The sequence below is a fragment of the Monocercomonoides exilis genome (genome assembly GCF_001643675.1).
Source record: "Monocercomonoides exilis strain PA203 chromosome Unknown scaffold24-1337568, whole genome shotgun sequence".
Classification (NCBI taxonomy): Eukaryota; Preaxostyla; order Oxymonadida; family Polymastigidae; genus Monocercomonoides; species Monocercomonoides exilis.
The window spans coordinates 1,067,366-1,086,536 of record NW_027150569.1 but is presented as its reverse complement, the minus strand read 5'-3'; the positions used below and the strand labels follow the sequence as shown (position 1 = coordinate 1,086,536).

The 19,171-nt window shown below is 42.5% G+C and overlaps 1 protein-coding gene across 1 annotated transcript; it reads right to left on the bottom strand.

The window, feature by feature from the left end:
* Positions 1-5: 5 nt before the first annotated feature.
* On the bottom strand, positions 6-16,334 carry MONOS_11118fu11119 (putative chromodomain-helicase-DNA-binding protein 9). Its single transcript, XM_067863624.1, has one exon. The coding sequence runs from the start codon at positions 16,250-16,252 to the stop codon at positions 563-565; it is 15,690 nt and encodes a 5,229-aa protein (XP_067726990.1). The 5' UTR covers positions 16,253-16,334; the 3' UTR covers positions 6-562.
* Positions 16,335-19,171: the final 2,837 nt, after the last annotated feature.

Here is a 19,171-nt window from a genome sequence, read left to right as displayed (position 1 = left end):
GTCAATTGTAACTGCTAAGTTTTATTTGCCAATAAATTCACAAAAACGATATTTTGAAGAAACAGAAAAAATGAATGTGAAATGGAGGGGATTAAAAATTCATTTGGAATAGATAAAAAAAGAGTAAGATGTTGCAGAGTTTAAGTGAAGTGATAACAAATTCAAAAAATAAGCAAAACATAAAAAATAAAAAGTGATGCCAGATACAAATAAACGATTGTCATTGATCAAGAAAATTCTTGCATTCTCTTTTTCTTTCTTCTTTTGTAATGAATATATCGACGAAAAAAGAAAACCACAGATGAACAGTTGTTCAAGTGGAAAATGAATATTCAAAAAAATTCGGATGTTGAATAATCCAAATCAAAAAAAGCCTAAATAAATAAAACAAAAATAAACACTACGAGAAATGATGTTTGCAAGTTTTAATTGTAATAACCACCATTTTATCATAGCAGTTAAAAAAAGATAATCTTCAATTCACAATCAGTAACAATTTCTTCATTATAAATAAACTATATACATTTAGAACACCTCAAGAATACTCTTTCGGCAATTATCTTTAATCCAAATATCTCTTTGGAATCGAGCCAACTCTCGTCCTTCTCCTCAACGAAACACTCGCTCCATCAGCATCTCCCACTGGCGATCCCACAGAAGGCGGGCTGCTCGCAACAGAAGGAGCAGCCTGCGCTTGCAGTGGCATGTTTGGCTGGCTCAAAACTTGAGTGTTCTGTTCTTGAACTGCCTGTTGCATACGCGTCTGATTTATCTGCTCAAGCAATTTGATTTCGTCGTCCATAAAGAAATCGTCTGACTCTGTATCGGAATCTGACTCATTAAACGGTGAATCGCCAGAATCAATAGGCAAATTGCTGCTGACTGGAGAAACACTCCTCTTTTTCTTTGATTGCCGACTTGATTTTTTTGGTTTCGTAGTTTCTGTCACATTTAATTCCATTTCGCTAATAGCAGGCTGTGCAGGTTGAGCAGATCCTGTTTCAGGATTGTTCATAGGTACGTGTGCACTCTGTTGAGAAAATGAAAAAGAAGAAGATGATGATGAAGGAGAATTATCTGGGATGCTATTTGGCTGGCTCTCACTCTTTTTATTGCCTTCGCTTCCTCCCTTGAAGCTTATCACGACTTTGCGGCCTTTGTACATAACAGAAGGATTCTCCTGCTCCTTCGACAAGTCTACTTTCTGAGCAGGAAAAATCGAAGGAGGAATATACGACAGTGCAGATGTCGAATGATAAGGCAATGCAGTTGGCTGAATGGAAGCATTGGGATTGAAAATTGACTTGTTGGCCATTGAATCTTGCTGATTTGTTGAGAAGAGCGATGGGAACGGGGTGGAAGATGTTGGAGCTGGATAAAGCGAGGAATAAGTTGTTTGCATGTACGAGGCAAGAAGCGAAGAAGCAGCAGATGATGATGGGCTGCGTGGATCAAAAGAATACGAAGAGAAAGATGAAGTTGAAGCTGAAGAAGGCGATAGAGAAGATAGTGAAGTAAAAGGCGATGCTGATTGGTTTTGCGCTGCGCCTAATGAAAGGAAAGACTGTGCAGAAGCAGAAGATATTGGTGGGATATAAGACGATGGATGATAATCTGGATCTTTCTCCTTTGTCTTTTTCGGAGATGATGGAAAGCCGAGCTTCATCGAATGCTGATGTGTCTTTGACAGAAGTGAGATGGAAGAAGCAAGCGAGTTCATCGAAGTGGAGCTTGTGGGATACGACGCTGGCAGCACTTTCTGTGCACCAGTAGCATAGCTCAGTGCCATGAAATAAGGGTTTGTGGAATCGTAGTTCTGTTTCATCGAAAACGGTCTGTGAGAGCTATGTGGGTCGCCTGCCTTTGCATTCACTGACTTTATTGCAGTCTCCTGTAGCTTCTGAATCTTTTCCCTTAGCACCGTCTTCACCTGGCTGGGTGTGAGGTGCTCAATCCCTTCGTTCATATTCTTCAGCTTCTGCAAGGCGCCGATCTTGTCCCTTTCGTCCTTCCACACCGACGCCACCGTGCTCCTCTGCTCTGCGCTGGTCAGCAGCACTTTCTTCACCCAGCCAACCTCCACGTTGTACGACAGCATCTCCAGCATGTCTGAACGGCACGGCTTCACCCGCCGCGACCGCGCCAGTCGGATCACTCGGCCGTCGGGAGATATTCTGTAGCGCGAACGGTACTTCGCAAGCTTCGCTGTCTCAGATGTGGAGGAGGAGGAAGAAGAAGAAGATACATTGGCTTTGGATTCGCAGGTTGTGCTTTCAGATTCACTGCTGCTGCTGCTGCTATCGTCTTCTGAGTTGTGTGTAGATTCCTTTTGAGTGTCTTTATTTTGTTCTTGCTCTTTATCCATGTATTTGTCTTGGTCTTTTATCATCTCTTCACTTTCGTTCACTTTCACCGTGTCTTCTTCCATCTTTGCAGTTGATTCAGTGTCAACCTCATCACTCTTTCCTTTTTGTTCGTCGCTTTGTGCATCCGCCTCCTTTTCATTCTCCTTTTCGTTCTCTTTCGCCTTTGCCTTTGCCTTCTTCGCTTTTCGTGCCATTTCTCTCTCCACTCTCTCGTCGCTTTTGCCTTCTTCCATCGAAAGCAGCAGCACATCTTCGCATTCCAGAAGCATCTGAATCATCACCACTATTCGATTGAATAGCACTTCACTTCGTGGAAGCCCAACAATTCCGTCGATGTTGAACTTTTTCTCCTTCCTCCTGTTGCGTGTTCTATCTGCGTTTGCTTTGCTTCTTGATTTGCCTTTTGTTTCTCCCTTCTCTTTCGTTTTGGTCTTTCCATTTTCTTTTTCTTTTTCTTTTTCTTTTTCTTTTTCTTTTTCTTTTTCTATTTTCTTTTCGCTTGCATCCTTAACTGTTCCAGTATCATTCTCAGTCTTAACGTTTTGCTTTTCTTCTTCTTCTTTCTCTCCTTCATCCTCATCTCCTTCCTTCTCTCCCTCGCCATATCCTTCAGCATCCCCTTCTCCTTCTCCTCTTCCTTCTCCAAATGCTCCTTCTTCCTCTTCTCCTGCTTCTCCTTCTTTCTTCTCCTTTCCCTTTTTCACATACTTCGTCTCTTCCACAATCTCTTCAAGCGTCTTCACATGCGGCAAATTCAAAGCTTCCACTCTTCTCTTCTCTTTCTTCGAGAGCACATCTTCTCCAAACATCACCACTCCGTTCTTGTCCACCGGCTGCATTCTCTTCAGCTCCTCCATCACATCCTCAGGGAACCCGCGGCAGAACGGGAATTCGGGATCACAGAACGCACGATGCCACAGAAATCCGTGTTTTTGAACTGCCTTCAGTGTCCACTCGTCGTAGATGTAAGTATTCCACCAGCGGGGAATCCTTCCTCGCCATTCGATGATCGGGAACGAGGTGATTTCGCGCAAGTGAGGGAACACTTTGCTTTGGAGGAGATCAAACGCCTTCTGCGCATCCAGATAGAGCTGGGCGCGGAAGGGTGTGATGATCGACAGGTCTGGATCGAACACGGTGGATGTGAACGGAGAATCAGAAGAGGATGTTTTGAATGCGCGATAAGAGGAGTTGTGGGTGGGAGACGTCGAAGGCAGCGCTGTCGACAAAAGCTCTTTGATCATGTCTGTTTTGCGTCTGTGCCTTTTTTGGTTTCTTTTTCCGGAGTTTTCTTTGCTCCCATCATTCTCTTCGCCATTGCTGTTGTTTCCTTCATCGTCTGCATCGTCTCCTTCTCCATCTGCTTCGGCACCACCGGCTTCTTTCTCTCTCTCTTCGTCCTCTCCTTCTCCTTCTTTCTCTGCAGATTCTTCATCATCCTCGTTCTCTTCTTCGTTGTGTGTCACGTTTGCATCTTTTTCTTTTTCGTTCTCTTTCTCGTTCTCTTTTCCTTTTCCTTTCTCATCCACTCCCTTTGTCTTGTTCTTCTTCTTCTTGCGGTGCAGCTCCACAAATCCCTTGTTCATCTGCTCTTTGACCTCTTTTATTCTGTTCTTCATTTTCTCTGCCAGATCCATCAGCTGCACAAGCGTTCTATTCCCAAAGAACCCTTCCAGACGGAACTGCTCCCAGTACTTCTTCGCTTTTGCTATCATCTCGTCAAGCTCTTTCTTCTTCTCTGGAGTCCGCATCATCTGCACCGCCTCTTCGTTTGTCGGAAGAGGAGGTGGGCGGAAGAACCCAGTTAACACATTGTAGAACCGGATCAGCTCTGTTTTGTGCCAAGTCTCCTTCGACTGATCTTCGACTAACGGCGTCACAAAGGCAGGGTCTGTCAGATAGCGAAATGGAGAGCTGGTCAACTCGATGAGATGGGAGATCTCAGACGAAGTGAGTGTGGATAGTGCTGGCAACAGAGAAGACGATGCTGATGAGCCACCAGAAGCAGAGGCAGACAGAGAGCCATCTGCTCCAGAAGCAAGTGATGAAACAACCAACGAGAAAGAGCTCAGTTCAGAAGATGGAGAAGAAGCCGTCGTTGCATCCAGCTGTGTCTGTACTGATTGAACTTCGCTGCTTCCAGCCAGCAGCAGCGACAGTGCAGAAGAAGATAGTGCACTCGACTTTCGTCTCTGGCTCTTCTTCTTCTCTTCGTTCTGTTTGGATTGCAGAAGAGCGGAGAGAATGTCGCTGTTCCCGTCAGCAGACAGCTCGAGTTCTGGGCTGCGCAGCAGTGAAGAGAGGGCATCATCACTTTCTGTTTTTATTCCTTCCATTCCAGCTGAATTGGATGCACTAAGTGAAGCAAAAGAGAAAGTCGGCGTTATAATTGAATGGTATGGATTGATAGCTCGTATCACTTCGAGGTATGTGAGTGACCGTCCAATGGTAAATGGATCGTTTGTGGTGATAATCGTCTTGTAAGAAGGCAAACGTTGAGAAGGAGCTGCTTTTGATGAAGCAGAAGTGTTAGATTCCTCTTTATTTTCAACATCTTTGCTTTCTTTCTTTGCGCCCTCGTCTCCTGTGTCTTCATTTGATTTCTTTTCTTTTTCTGTTTCTGTTTCCTTTTCCATTTCTCCTTCTTTCTCCTTCTCTTTTTCTTTCTCTTTTTCTTTTTCTTCCAGCATTTTCATGGCAGCTCTCTCCTTCTCCTTCTCCTTCTCTCTCTCCCTCTGCTTCTCCTTCGTCACCACCATCTCCAAATCCCTCATAAACACCGCCTCTCTCCGAATGTAGTTGTTCAGCAGCACTCTCAGCCGGATAGACAGAAACAGCGCATTCGGCCATTGCCCATTGAGATTCTTTGCAGCTGCCGGCTTCGGCGTCCTCTTCTTCGGGTCAAACGGCTTCTTTCGCGCTGAATTTGAAGAAGTCGGACAATATCCGGTGTCCAGCTGTCTCTTTCTCCTCTTCTTCTTTCGCTTCTTGAAGCGTCGCTGCGGTTTTGGCTGTTGAATGCTTTCGTTTTCTTCTCCATGCTCTGCTTCTCCTTTTCCTCCTTCATCTTCCCCTTCTGCTTCCACTTCTTCCTTTTCTTCTTTTTCTTCTTTTTCTTCTCCTTCCTCTTCCTCTCCATTCGCATCATCACCAACTCCAACTCCCACTCCCACTCCATCCCCTTCCTTTTCTTTCTCCTTTTTACCCTCTTCCTCATTCTCCTTTTTGTTCTTGCTCTCGTTCTCGTTCTCGTTCTCGTTCTCGTTCTCTTCCTCCGCTTTACTGCTCAATTCTTCAAACACCAACATCGGATTGCTCCTCAGCCCACCAAAAGCTGCTATTCCTCTTTGCCACAAACCCAACAGAAGCTCTCTGTCGCATTGGAGATTCCACCACGACGGCAGCCGGGCAACACGCGGGAAGGACTTCTCAATGAAAGGCAGAGGCTGAGTGAGAGGAGGAGAATAGAAGGAGAGGTCATATTGTGTGGGATCAGAGGAAAGAGGAAGCGCAGAGGAGAATGAAGAAGGGAAGGAAGAAAAATTCTTTGAGTTATTGGTATTTTTATCGTTAGATGAAGTTGCTGTTGTTGACTTATTGTCATTTGGATGCAGCATGTCATATGCCTCAGATGCTGTCAACTTTGCAAACTGTGGGGCATCAAACAGACAGACTTTCGCCTCGTTTCTGATCATCTCCTTCTCCTTGTCGCTTTCCCTGTAGTTCCATCTCCTCTCTTCTCTCTTCCTCTCCAGCGTCTGATCCAAGTCTCCCGTGATGATTCGTGTGAGTGTCCTCACTTTGTTCCAGGCGTGGAAGAACTTCGTCGCTTTCTTCTTGAAGTAGTCGATGCCCAGGTAGTGGAAGAGGGCAGGGAAGGGATAAGGTGCTGAGCGTGTCAGCTGCTGCCAGTTGGGAACAGGGCTGACAGGAGGAATGCGTTTGAGTGTCTCCTTCAGCCGCTTGATCTCCTTTGTGATGTCATCAAAGGCCTTCTCGGTGATCGTGTTGAGAAGCACATTGGCGATGGACGAAGGAGAGAGGGAGGAGGAGGGAGTGGATGGGGATGGGGAAGAAGAAGGGGTAGAAGAAGTAGCAGTGGATTGGGATGGCGTTGAAGAGGTGGAAGAAGAAGAAGCAGAAGATGAAGATGAAGACGATGAAGATGCTGTTGTCGAATCTGAACCTGTTTTACTCGATTGAGCAGTGAGAGATGCTGCGGCCGAAGTGGAGAATGGATCAGGTGGGAAAATCTTCTCTTTCTGTTCGTTTGATGCCAGCTGTGCATTCACCTTCTCCTTCTGCTCCGCCAATTGCGTCTGCAATTTCGCTATTTTCGCTCTGATCTGCTTGATTTCCTTTGCTTTCCTGTCAGCTTCGTCCATTTTCATGCTCAAGCACTCCATCAAATAGAGATAGTTCATCAGGAATTCTCTTGTGTCGCAGAACAAGCGGTCGGGGAAGACATAATAGTGGATGAGACGATAGCGCTCGCCAAAGGTGATAAGCCCCTGATGTGCTCTGATACAGTCGAAGCGGCTCCATCGATTGGTAGGGGTGAGGCGGAGGACGGATGGAGAAAGAGAAGGAAGATGAATGGATGATGATGATGAAATAGATGTTGATGTTGTTGATGAACTGACAGAAGGTGCGGAGATTTCTGTGGTAAGAGGAACAACCTCTGTTGTTGATGAAGAAACAGAAGAAGTAGATGCTGATGAAGATGCGTCCATCAAAGTTGCATTCTCTTCTGTTTTGACAGTTTCAGTTGATTGTTCATTTGATGTTTCTGTTGTTTTTTGTGCAGAATCTGTAACTGCATCGGCAGTTGCAGCAATTTGGCTAACTTCACTTTTTATCGTCTCTCTTTCATTTTTGATTTCAACTTCTTCCATTTTAACTTGATCTTTGTCTTCTTCCATTTTGCCTATCAATTCTTCTTTAACTTTAATTTCATCCTTTCCTTCTTCTTTCCCTTCTTCTCCTTTGTTTTCTTTGTCTTTCTCTCCTTCATCGTCTTGTATCAGATCCAAAATGTATGTGAACTGCTCTCCTTTCGCCAGCGCCTTCATCAACATCCTTTCCATCAGCACAAACCCAACTTTCCCCTTCGATGAATCATTCTTCAGCTTCAGCCCTTCAAAAATATCCTCAAAATCTTCGTCTTCCTCTCCCTTCATGTTCCACTCTCCGTCCTTCCAGTCATCTTCTCCATTCATTCTGAATCCATACTGCTCAAACTCCTCTTTCTCAATCAGCTCTTCGTCGTATTCTCCATCTCTCTTCCGCTCCAGCCGCACATCCTCAAAGTCATAGCAATAGTCACTTGCATCATCGTCCATGGCATCATCTGAGTTCAAATCCATCTTCGACTTCCTCGCAATGTATGTGCCATCTTTATCATCCCTCGCATCTTCTGTCCCGTCTTCATCGTCTTCGTCTCCTTCTCCTCTCTTCTCGTCTTCTCCTCCTCCATCTTCCCTCTCCCCATCTTCATCTTCTTCATTTTCACTCAAATCCAGCGCATCCATGTTTGTGATCATGTCGCTGTCTGCTGCTCTTCTCCTCCTCATCCGCACTGACCTCCGCTGCTGGATAAGAAACATCCTTTGCTTCATCTTCAGCTCTGTGAACTGCCCATTCGCCTGCGACGCCCCATTCATTTCGTCCTGTTTGTCTGCCATCAAAACATCATTTTTGTTGTCATTGGCAACAGATGGCATATCCAAATACCAATCAGGATTCTCTTCGAACTCGCCTTTTTCGCCGTCCCACTCAAACCCTGCCTGGCTCACGATGTCTGCAATGCTCGATTTCAGCTCATCAGTCAGATGGATCTGCAGCTCATCAGGGCGAGATGAAGGAATGTAGGAGAGAGAAGGGATGGAAAGGAGGAAAGAAGGAGAAGGGGTGGGGAGGGCAGCTGAGGAGGAGGAAGGAGGAGGCGATGATGTTAAAAGGGATGATGAGGCAGAAGATGACGGGGAAGGAGAAGGAGATGGAGTGGAATAGGCTGAAGGTGGATTGAAGAGAGGTTGTGGTGATTTTGGTGTTTTGTCTGTTGAAGAGGATGATGAAGTGTCTGAAAGAGGTGACGCAATATTGCTTGATGTGGAAGAAGATGAAGATGAAGGCGAAAGAGAAAGAGAAGAGGAAGAGAGTGGATGGGGCATCAGAATGACACCTGATTGGTTTATTTCAGATGATTGTTCATTTGAAGAAGAAGAAGAAGTTGAAGAATTGTCTGTTGATGAAGTGTTAGCAGATGAAATGGACTGTTGATTGGATTCCGCAGAAGCTGTCTGTTGTTGTGCAGATGATGATGAAACAGTCGATTGACTGTCAGAAGGCGATTGAAGTGGCGTTGGCACTTCGCTTCCTTCATTTGTTGGTGTTTCATTGCCAGCAGCATCGCTGACTGCATAGCTCCTCTGCATGCTTCTCCACGCTCCATACAATCTGTCCTCTCCCATCCCTCTTCCTCCTCCTCCTCTTCCCCTTCCTCTCCCTCTCTTTCTCCCTCTCCTCCATCTCCCTCCATCTTCAATCATCTCGTGCTGCAGCAGAACTTGTGCCACAGGAAGCAGCTTCATCCAGAACTGGGGGTCGTTTATGCTCACCAGCGCCTCTTTTGTCTTGTCTTCGATTTCGAATGTCTCCACATCAATTGCTGAGCGCAGATCATCGCCAGCATCATCAGCTATAATGTCATTAGCACTGATAGATAAGGAGAGTGATGATGACGACGATGATGATGATGATGGAGATGGCGGTGAGACTGAAGAATCAGTTGAATTGGATGTGGTTGATGTTGATTGTGGTTGAGGTGACAATGAAGAAGAAGATGATGATGATGAAGTTGTATTAATTGCTTCTACTGTACTTGCTGCTGCTGATTGTTGAGTTGTCGAATTGTCTGTAGATGTTGCAGTTGGTGTGTTTTTTTTATCGTTTTGTTGAGCATCTTCGTTTTTATCACTTATCATTTCGTTTGTATCATTTGATGTTGCCATCTCATTTGTATCACTTTGCATTCTGATGTTGCTTTCATCAGAAATGGTTGTTTCTCCATTAATTGCTCTATCTTCATCTTTTCTTTCACTTTCATTTGTGTCATATTCCATTTTAATATTGTTGTCTGCTTGTTTCTTTTCCTTTTCCTTTGCTCTTTCCACATTCATATTGATGCTCTCATTTACACTTTTCTTCATCTCATTGCCATTCTTCTCCTTATTCTTCTCTTCTCCTCCTTCCTTCTCATTCCCAATCCCCTTTATGTCATTCTGGTGCACTCTCAAAATATCCCTCCTGCTGTCAGCACCAGAATACTTCAGCACTCGCGACTTCGACAGAATCTCATCAATTGTCGATCGCTCAAAAGATGCAGAAGACGAATCGTCGTCGTCTTTCAGTGCGCTCAGCGCCCCTCTTTTCAGAAGCGTGTCAACTTGCTTGTCTGACAGTTTCACTCCTCTCGACACCTCAATCACATTCTCGTCGCCTTCTTCTCCTTCTCCTTCTTTCTTCTTCTGTTCACCTGCCTCTCCTCTCTCTTCCTCTTCTCCTTCCTCTCCTTCCTGCCCTCTCCTCCTCGCCCGCACCCCGCCCATCACTGCATCGTCCAGCCCCAGCTTCCTCGACGCAGACTCAAACATCTGCTCTTCGTAGCTGTTTCTGGTGATCAGACGATATACAACCACTTTGTTCTTCTGTCCTATTCTGTGACATCTTGCCTGTGCTTGAATGTCGTTCTGCGGGTTCCAGTCAGAGTCAAAGATGATGACTGTGTCTGCCACTGTCAAGTTAATCCCCACACCTCCTGCGCGTGTGCAGAGAAGGAAGATGAACCGCTTCCCGCCCTTTTGAGAGAACCGGTCGATTGCCTCTTGTCTATCCACGCCGCGCACTCTGCCGTCGATCCTCTCGTACAAATAGCCTCGCCACTTGAGATACATCCCGATCAGATCGAGCACCCGCGTCATCTGCGAGAAGATGAGCACTTTGTGCCCTTCTTTCTTCAGCCTGGGAAGAAGCTTGTCCAACAGCACAAACTTCCCTGAAGACATCACCAGCAGCGCAAAGCGGTCAGATTCCGTCTTCGCTTTAGCCTGCTTCATAATCGACTCTTCAGCTCCTTTGATGAGGAAGGGGTGGTTGCAGCACTTTCGCAGCTCCATCATGATGTTCACAAGATGCGGCACGTTCTGCTTTGATGTTGCTCCTCTTGCCAGAAAGCGCATGTTCTTCTCATGGATAGCTTTGTAGTACTGCTTCTGCAGCCGCGTCAGCTCCACATCCACAATCGTCTCCTCTTTGATGGGGATGGACGCCTCCACATCTTCCTTCATCCTCCGCAGCATGTACTCTGTCAGCACTTGGTGCAATTCACGCATCTTCTCCCTGTTCTTCGTCACGTTCCGGAACTCCTTCAGAAACAGCTCCTCATTCTCAAACACATCCTGGTCGAGTATGTGAAGCAAAGAGAACAGCTCCTGCATGTTATTCTGTAGTGGCGTGCCTGTCATCAGCACCGTGTGTTCTGCATTGATCTTCTTCAGATCCTGAAATGTGCGTGAGTGCTTGCTCTTCAGCCGGTGCGCCTCATCGATCACAATCTCCCGCCAGTCCACTGAAATGAACTGCTGGAAGTCGAGCATCACCATCTCGTACGTCGTGATCAGCACTTGGAAGCCCAGCCCTTTCACTTTGCTCCCTTTCACCACTTTCTCCTTCTTCCACAGCAGCTCTCTGATGATCTCCCTCGACACCACTGGGCCATGATACACCAGACACGTCATGTCGCTCCACTCCTCAAACTCCCTCTCCCACTGCGCCATCGTCGACAAAGGCACAATCACGAGAAATGGGCCAATGATCTTCTCCTGCCTCGTCAGCTGCTCTAGAAAGGCGACTGCCTGGATCGTCTTCCCCAGCCCCATCTCGTCGGCAAGGAGACAGTTTTTGCCTTCTCTCCAATGAGACAGAAGCCATTTGACACCAACTTCCTGGTATGTGCGCAGAATGTGGTCGTTCTTGAAGAAGAGAGGAAGAGAAGGTGATGGAGAAGGTGAGGGAGAAGGAGAAGGAGAAGGAGATGGGAGAGAGAATGAAGTGATGTGTGATGAAGATGGGGATGTGGGTGAGGGGGAAGGAGAGGGAGAGGCTGATCCTGAAAGAGGAGAAAGAGGAGCAGGTGTTGTGACTGGAGAGACCAAAGCATCAGAGTCAGGAATGCCAACAGCAGAGAAGTCAGATGGAGAAGGTGAAGGAGAAGGTGAAGGAGAAGGTGAAGGAGATAATGATGGTGATGGTGATGGAGAGGCAGGTATTTGATCATAGAGAGGAGACTGGAGATGTGAAGTTGGTGTGTCTATAGGCGTGTCGAGTGAGGAAGGAGATTGCGGCGGTGAAGTGAATACCATTTGAGGTGCAGGTGACTCAGATGAATCGTCAAATGAAGCTTTTAAAGGAGAAAGAGTGGGAGAAGAGACAGTGCCTTGCTGTGCCTCGCGCATCTGCTTCAGTTTGAGTGCTTTCATTCTGCTTTTGTGGGAGGAGAACGGATAAACCCCGTAGCTTCCCCCCGAAGTAAATGACACAACTGGTTTGTGCTTGTTTTTTTCCTGAATGAACATTGGGATCGGATTCTGGTGCTTCCAGTACAAATAGTCAACGAGCTGTGGAATGGCCGAAGGGAGTATGTCCAACACCCACTCCCACGTGCAGTTCTCAAAGGGCACATTGCGCCACTTCACGAGGCACTGCATGGAGCACAGTGAAGAAGGGGTGAAGGCAGCGATGACTGCTCGTGGGATGCGCTTGCTGCCTGGCGGGTGGCGCATGGCAGAGAGAAGAGGGCTCAGGTAATACGAGGCAGCAAGTGGGGAGAGTGTTAGGGAGGTTGGCAATGATGTTGATTTCTTATCATTTTCATTCTTTTTCTCACAGTCTTTGCCTTTGTTACCTGAAGCACCTGAATTCCCCTGTGAAGGCTTGCTTTTCTCTTCTATCGCCTTCTGCTCTTCTGATCCATCGACCAGGAAATGCTTCATCAGCAGAACAGGAGGCAGTCTCAGCTGCTTCGTGAAGCCCAAACAGTCCTCCAACGAAGAAGTCGTTGAAATAGACAGAATTCTCTCGACTTGCAAGTTGTCTGGTGCAAACGGCACAAAAGAAGAGGAAGACACAAAATCAGAGGAAATAACGTCGGATGAGGAAGACATCATGAACGAGGTGGGAGATGTTAGTGCTTCAATCTCTTCTGACTGAGATAATTTCTTATTTCCTTTCTTCTTCTTCTTCTTCTTTGCGTCTGTATTTGTGCTTGTCTTCTTCTTCCTCTGTCCATTTTTGGCTTTTCCCATCGACGATGATGCGTCTGAATCAGATGTTTCATTCACTCCATCTTCATCGCTTTCTTCTTCATTTGATTCATTTGACTCATTCTCTTGCTCTTCTCTTGCTTTGTACTTTCTGTTCTTGTTGCCATCAGCATCATACTCGTCTTCGTCTTCTTCTTCGCTGCTGTCATTAATCTTTCTATATCTTCCATTGTATTCTCCTCCTTCATTGCTTTCTTCTGAATCTTCTTCTGATTCCTCTTCTCCGCTGCTTCTCAGCCTCAAAAGCCCGCCCCGCATCGAATTCTGCTCAAAGTACATCTTCTGCTGTCTTTCTCTTTCTCTCTCTTTCTCTCTCATCCGCTCTGCCCTTCTTCTCCTCTGCTCTTCTGCTGCTCTTTGCCTCTTCTCTTCGGCTGTCTCCATCGCATCTTCTGCTTCTGTCTCTGTCTCATCGTTGTCTTCTCCTCTCGCAATGATCGACTGGTCAAGTGGCTGAACAGGGCGGAGCTCTTCTTCTTCTTCTTCTCTTTCTCCTACTCCTTCTTCTTTGTTGTCTTCATCTGTCGCTTCATCTCCTTCGTTGCCTCCTTCTCTTCTCTTCTTTTTTTTACCTTTCTTCGATTTTTCGGCTGATCTTTTTGTCTCTTTTCCTTTTTTCTTTTTTCCTTTCTCTTCGTCTTTTTCTTCATCTTTCTCAATTTCACTATTCTCTTTCTCTTTCTCTTTCTCATCGTCATCTTCTTCTTTCTCCTCTCTCTTCTTCCTTCCCTTTCTCTTCTCCTTTTCCGCTCTCCTCTCTTCCATCTTCTCTGCTATTCTTCTCTTGAACAGCGTCAGTTTGCTCTTCCACCTGTCGTCTCTTTCCATAAACGAGGAAGACACCCACTGCGAATGAATGTACGAGGAGTCCTTCCATTTCACAAGAAACTCAAGATGCGATGTTGGCCCATTGCACTGCTCTTCTGAGGGGAGTCGAAGAACAGGCAGTTTTGTTCCGAAGTCGGGGAAAGGTGGGAAAGAAGAGAGAAGAGCAGAGGAGGAAGAGGATGATGATATTGTTGAAGAAGTCTTTGAATTCTTTGATTTTGTTGCTGTTTTCGTATCTGATGTGTCATTTGTGCTTTGCAGCCTTTCCTGTTCTTTCATCCAATACAGTGCAGCCAATGAATCTCTGAACGGAAACACGTTTCGTGGATTGAACACATAATGTGGATGCTTCCACTTCATTCTGATGTTTCGATAGGACGCAAAAGAAGAAGAGGAAGAATATGACTTTCTTTCAGATTGCCTTTGAGAATCTGAAGATGAAGGTTTTTCCTCTGTTTTTCCTTCGCTTTGCGTTGATTCTGTGATTTCAGTTACTTCTTTGTCTGCTCTTGTTGTATTGCCTTCTTCGTCAATTTCCATTGCAACAGATTCATCTCCCTTTTCATTTGCTTCTTTTTCTTTATTCTTCGTGTTTACCTCCTCCATCCTTCTCTTCTCCTCTTCCTTCTCTTTCTCTTCTCTTGCATACTCTTCCTCTTCTTCATTCATTTCCCTGTTTATTCTCTCTTCCATCTCGTCCACATCCAAAATCCGCATCTCTTCCTCTTCCTTGTCATACTCAATCACCATCTTCCCAAAACTTGTAGCAGAAGCTGGAATTGCCGGCAAAATTGCCCTTCGAATTGCCAAAATGTGGGAGAATTCCGGCATTTCGTTTGTGGGGATGTCTTCAGACGAGTCCTCTGAAGACGACTCATCTGAGCTCGAATCACTCTTGCGGCTGGGTTTGCGCCGCTTGCGGTTTCTCTTCTGCTTTTTGAAGTCCTTCCCGAAGATGTCCTCAAGACACACATCGCTTTCTTCGCTTTCTTCATTTTCTCCGTTTTCCTTGCTTTCTTTCTTATTTTGTGTGGAATTCTGTTTCGATTTCGCTTTGGCTTTTGCTTTTGGATTGGGGCCGGGACTGGGAGCTGGGCTTGGAGTAGCCTTTTGGTTGTTCCTTCGATTGCCCATGAAGCTCCTTCTTCTCATTTCTCTGAGACTGCTTTCGTCTCCGTGGATGCTTCGGCTGACAAAACTGACCTCTTTGTCTTCTTCCATCTTCCCTTTTTCTCTGATTTCTTTGTCTTTTTTCTCTTCATCGTCATCATCATCGTCATCGTCATTATTAATGTGAATTGCATATTCTTTCTTCTTTTCTTCATAATCGTCTTCTTCTTCTTCTTCGTCTTCTTCTCTTCCGTGTTTCTTTCTGCTTTCTTCGTCTTTTCCAAAAGCATCATCTGTTTTCGTGGCAGTTCTTAAACTCCTCTTTTTCTTCACAGGCAAATCTTCTTCTTTCTTTTTATTCTTTGCAGGCTCAACAAATTCATCTTCATTCTCTTCATTTCTCTTTCCTTCTTTCTCTGTTTCCTTCTCCCCAATTTTCTCTTCTCCGCCGCCACCACTACCTCCTCCTCGTCCCCTCCCTCTTCCTCTTCCTCTTCCTCTTCCATTTCCTCTTCCACGTCCAGTTGGCTGCGAGGACTTTGCATCATTCGCTGTATCTTCTGAATTTTCCTTGTTAGTGTCCTCTTCAGTTGCTTCTTTTGCGGTGCTTTCCAAAGTATTCTCTTGCTTTCTCTCTTCTCCTTCTCCCTCCTCATTGCGCTTCTCGGATCCAAAAGGATCTGCTTCTGAGTCGGCATCATGTCTTTTGCGCGTTTTATTCCATTTACGCGAGGAAACAGCATCCTCATCCATCTCCATTTTTGAATCCGTATTTCTTTTCACTGTGATAGCTGCTCCATTTTGTTTCAACTGAAAGACACGCGAATTGTTCTTAGCTAGTGGACGTTCATGCAAAGTGTGAGATTGCTGTTTAAATGGAAATGGTGGTGGATTAACTTCGCTTTCGGATTCATTTTCATCAGAGTTCTGAATAGAATCATAATCATCAGAAATGACCTCTATCAATCCTGAAGATATATCCCCATCATCTTTAAATAATGAATCAACTTTGTCCATTGCCTTTAGTAAATCATCAGCTTCAGTTTGATCAGATAATGAGCGAGAATTTAATGATCTTTCAGAATATGAAGTGATCGAATCATCATAACTTTCGTACTCCTTTGGCGGTTTAATTTGACGTCTTTCTCTTGTTTGAGATAATACAGAAATTTGAGCAGTATTGTCCTTTTCGCGTTTCTTTTCTTGGGAAATAGCATTTGATTTTAATTGCTTCTTTCTGACTTTCTTCAGATCCTCGTCAACTTTCTCTTGTTCTTCAATGATTTGATCAAGTTCATCCACCACATATTCGCTATCTTTTAATTTTGGATGTGGTACCCTCAGTGAGCGTCGAGAATTATTTTCTTTATTTTCTTCAAGAGAGTTCAAAGAAGACGATTGGGCCAATGGATCTAAACGATGCTTTGGAAGATGAATTCGAGCAACTAGGTCTGAAGTTTCATTAACATCTGAATTTATAACATTACTATTTGATATTTGCGTTGCTTTGGTATGTTTTGTATTGACAACTGGATCATTTGGCAGCTCATAAGATCTTTTCTCCATTGATGAGCTTTTAAATTTTAAATGCAACGAACGTGTAAAGAAAGATTTTAAATGCTTTTTTCAGTTGAAAAATAAAAAAAAACAATGATCGACCTATAACTGTATTATTTTTTCTCCCAGATCAGGAAATGTAAAACTCTTAAACTTATTATATTAAGCAAAAGATATTTAAGTTGTTTCGAAGTATATCAGAAATTTTCGAAATTGCTATGCTAGCACTAAGTGATTCCTTAAGTTGTGACGAAGAAATATCATCTTTCGACTGGTCTCAACTTCAATCAACAACAATTCTTCTTTCTTCTGTTTCTCGTTTTCTAAACGAAAGTCACGACATTTCACAAAAGAATTCTTGCATGTGTTATTCTTTACAAAATTATGAACAGGTGGAAAAAGCAGTTGACGTTCATTTTTCTATTTTGAAAGAAATTCTTCAATCATTTCAAGAAGAATTCTCCAAAAAACCAATTTCATTACGTTCATCGATTATTCCGTCAAGCTTCACCATTGACTATACTCCTATTCATCATTTTTTTTCCATACTAAAATCTTCAAATCATGTTCATCTTTCACCAACTATATTAAAAGCGCTTCACCTTCCAGAAAGTTTAAATTCTTCACCAATACCACTTCAAAGCAATATTAGAACAAAACTATTTGAAGAAGCATGCATAGAAAGAACTGAGACACTTGGAGAAATTGCTCGTAGGCAAACTCATATGGTATATATTGCAATATGGATATATAAATCAATTAGAATTATGTCGCAACGCCTCTTGGAACAAATAAAAAAAATAAAAGAAACTCAAAAGCAACTGAAGAATAAAGTTATGCAGCTTCTTTTAGTTGTTGCTTCTGTTGGCAATGCTTCAAATGCTTCTTCTTCTCCGCTGACAAAATCACAATATGATCATGTTTTATCAAAGCTTCACGGCGAATCAAAAGTCATGTCTTCTCTTCAAGATAGGTTGAATCTTCTAAGTGCTGAGAGAAAAATAATAGAAAATGCTTTTATAATTAAAGAAAAAGAAAAGTTAAGCACCAATCAAAAATTCATTTCAGATTATTTTGATGGGGTCTTATCCTTTTCAAACTAACAAATGTTGTTTTCAATATTTTCTTTGTATGATTTATTTTAAAAAACAATTTTTTTTTCTTTTGATAATGTGAAATAATAAATTTTTGAGTATAATAAATAAGAACATGAATCAAAAAGTTTTTAAGAATATTTTTTATGTTAAACATTTTTCTTTTCTTTCACTCAAACAAGAATGGACTTTTCACAAAAGTGAAATTATAAATTCAAAAAATTAAAGCAAATTTTTTGAGTTAAAAAATTTTCATTTTGATGTTTTTGGAGTTAAGAATAATTTTCCAAATGTAATTCTTTTAAGAAACTTCAAAAGAGAGATTCGATTTAAACATTTTTGTTATTCAAACACATAATATTTGAAAAACAACTTTTTTTTCACATGCAATTTTTATTTCAATCACTATCATTACGTGAGGTGGATAATTTCCAAATTTTTATTAACAATGTGATTTTTTTTCTTCGATGTGCTAAAATTCTTTTCTATTTTATTATTTTTCTATCCAAAATGTCAGTTAGAATATTTGTTTTGAATACATGGATGAATACATAACTTTAATCACCTTTTATCATTCGAATTTAGTAAACTTATAATTCGAAATTAATAAAATTGAGAATTTTTTAATGAAAAATTTTTGAGATAAATTGGCAGATCCTTTTTGAAATCACACTTTCGTACGAGTTTTGATCAAAATTTTGTTTTCAATGGGATGTTGAAAAATATGAGTTGAAATAGTGAATACTTATTGTTAATGATATCGCTATTCCAAAAACAAATTTTGATACAAATCCCATTGATATCTAAATTTTGATCAAAACTCGAACGATAGTCTGACCTCAAAAAGGATCAGCCAATTGGCCACTGGATGAGGATCGGAAAGTTTTTTAAATATTTCATGTTTTCAATATTCATAAAAAGGATGAGAAATTGAACCTGTCATATATTTTTTTGAATACAGATATCGCATAAAATACCGGACAAGATCGATTTCTCAATAACTGCAAGAGGAATATTTCTAGCAATTTTTCTAAAAGTATTTCTCATCAATACAAACTCAATTGATAAACGAGACTTTCAAAATTGCTTCATATGTGCTCAGAGAAAATTATTTTTAAAATCTCGGAGAGAAAATCAAACTCCTATTTTACCAAAATTTCGATAATCATTTTCTCTGAGCACATATGAAGCAATTTTGAAAGTCTCGTTTATCAATTGAGTTTGTATTGATGAGAAATACTTTTAGAAAAATTGCTAGAAATATTCCTCTTGCAGTTATTGAGAAATCGATCTTGTCCGGTATTTTATGCGATATCTGTATTCAAAAAAATATATGACAGGTTCAATTTCTCATCCTTTTTATGAATATTGAAAACATGAAATATTTAAAAAACTTTCCGATCCTCATCCAGTGGCCAATTGGCTGATCCTTTTTGAGGTCAGACTATCGTTCGAGTTTTGATCAAAATTTAGATATCAATGGGATTTGTATCAAAATTTGTTTTTGGAATAGCGATATCATTAACAATAAGTATTCACTATTTCAACTCATATTTTTCAACATCCCATTGAAAACAAAATTTTGATCAAAACTCGTACGAAAGTGTGATTTCAAAAAGGATCTGCCAATTTATCTCAAAAATTTTTCATTAAAAAATTCTCAATTTTATTAATTTCGAATTATAAGTTTACTAAATTCGAATGATAAAAGGTGCGACGATTTTAAATTGCATTTCCATCTTTCAGTCATATCGAACTTTGATCTTAGAAATCATTATGATAAAAATTAAATATCGTAGAAAAATAATTATATAAAAAAAGAAAAACTATCAAA

Bases quoted from the DNA above. Each gene is read 5' to 3' on its own strand.
- MONOS_11118fu11119 (XM_067863624.1), bottom strand. From the start codon at position 16,252: ATGGAGAAAAGATCTTATGAGCTGCCAAATGATCCAGTTGTCAATACA.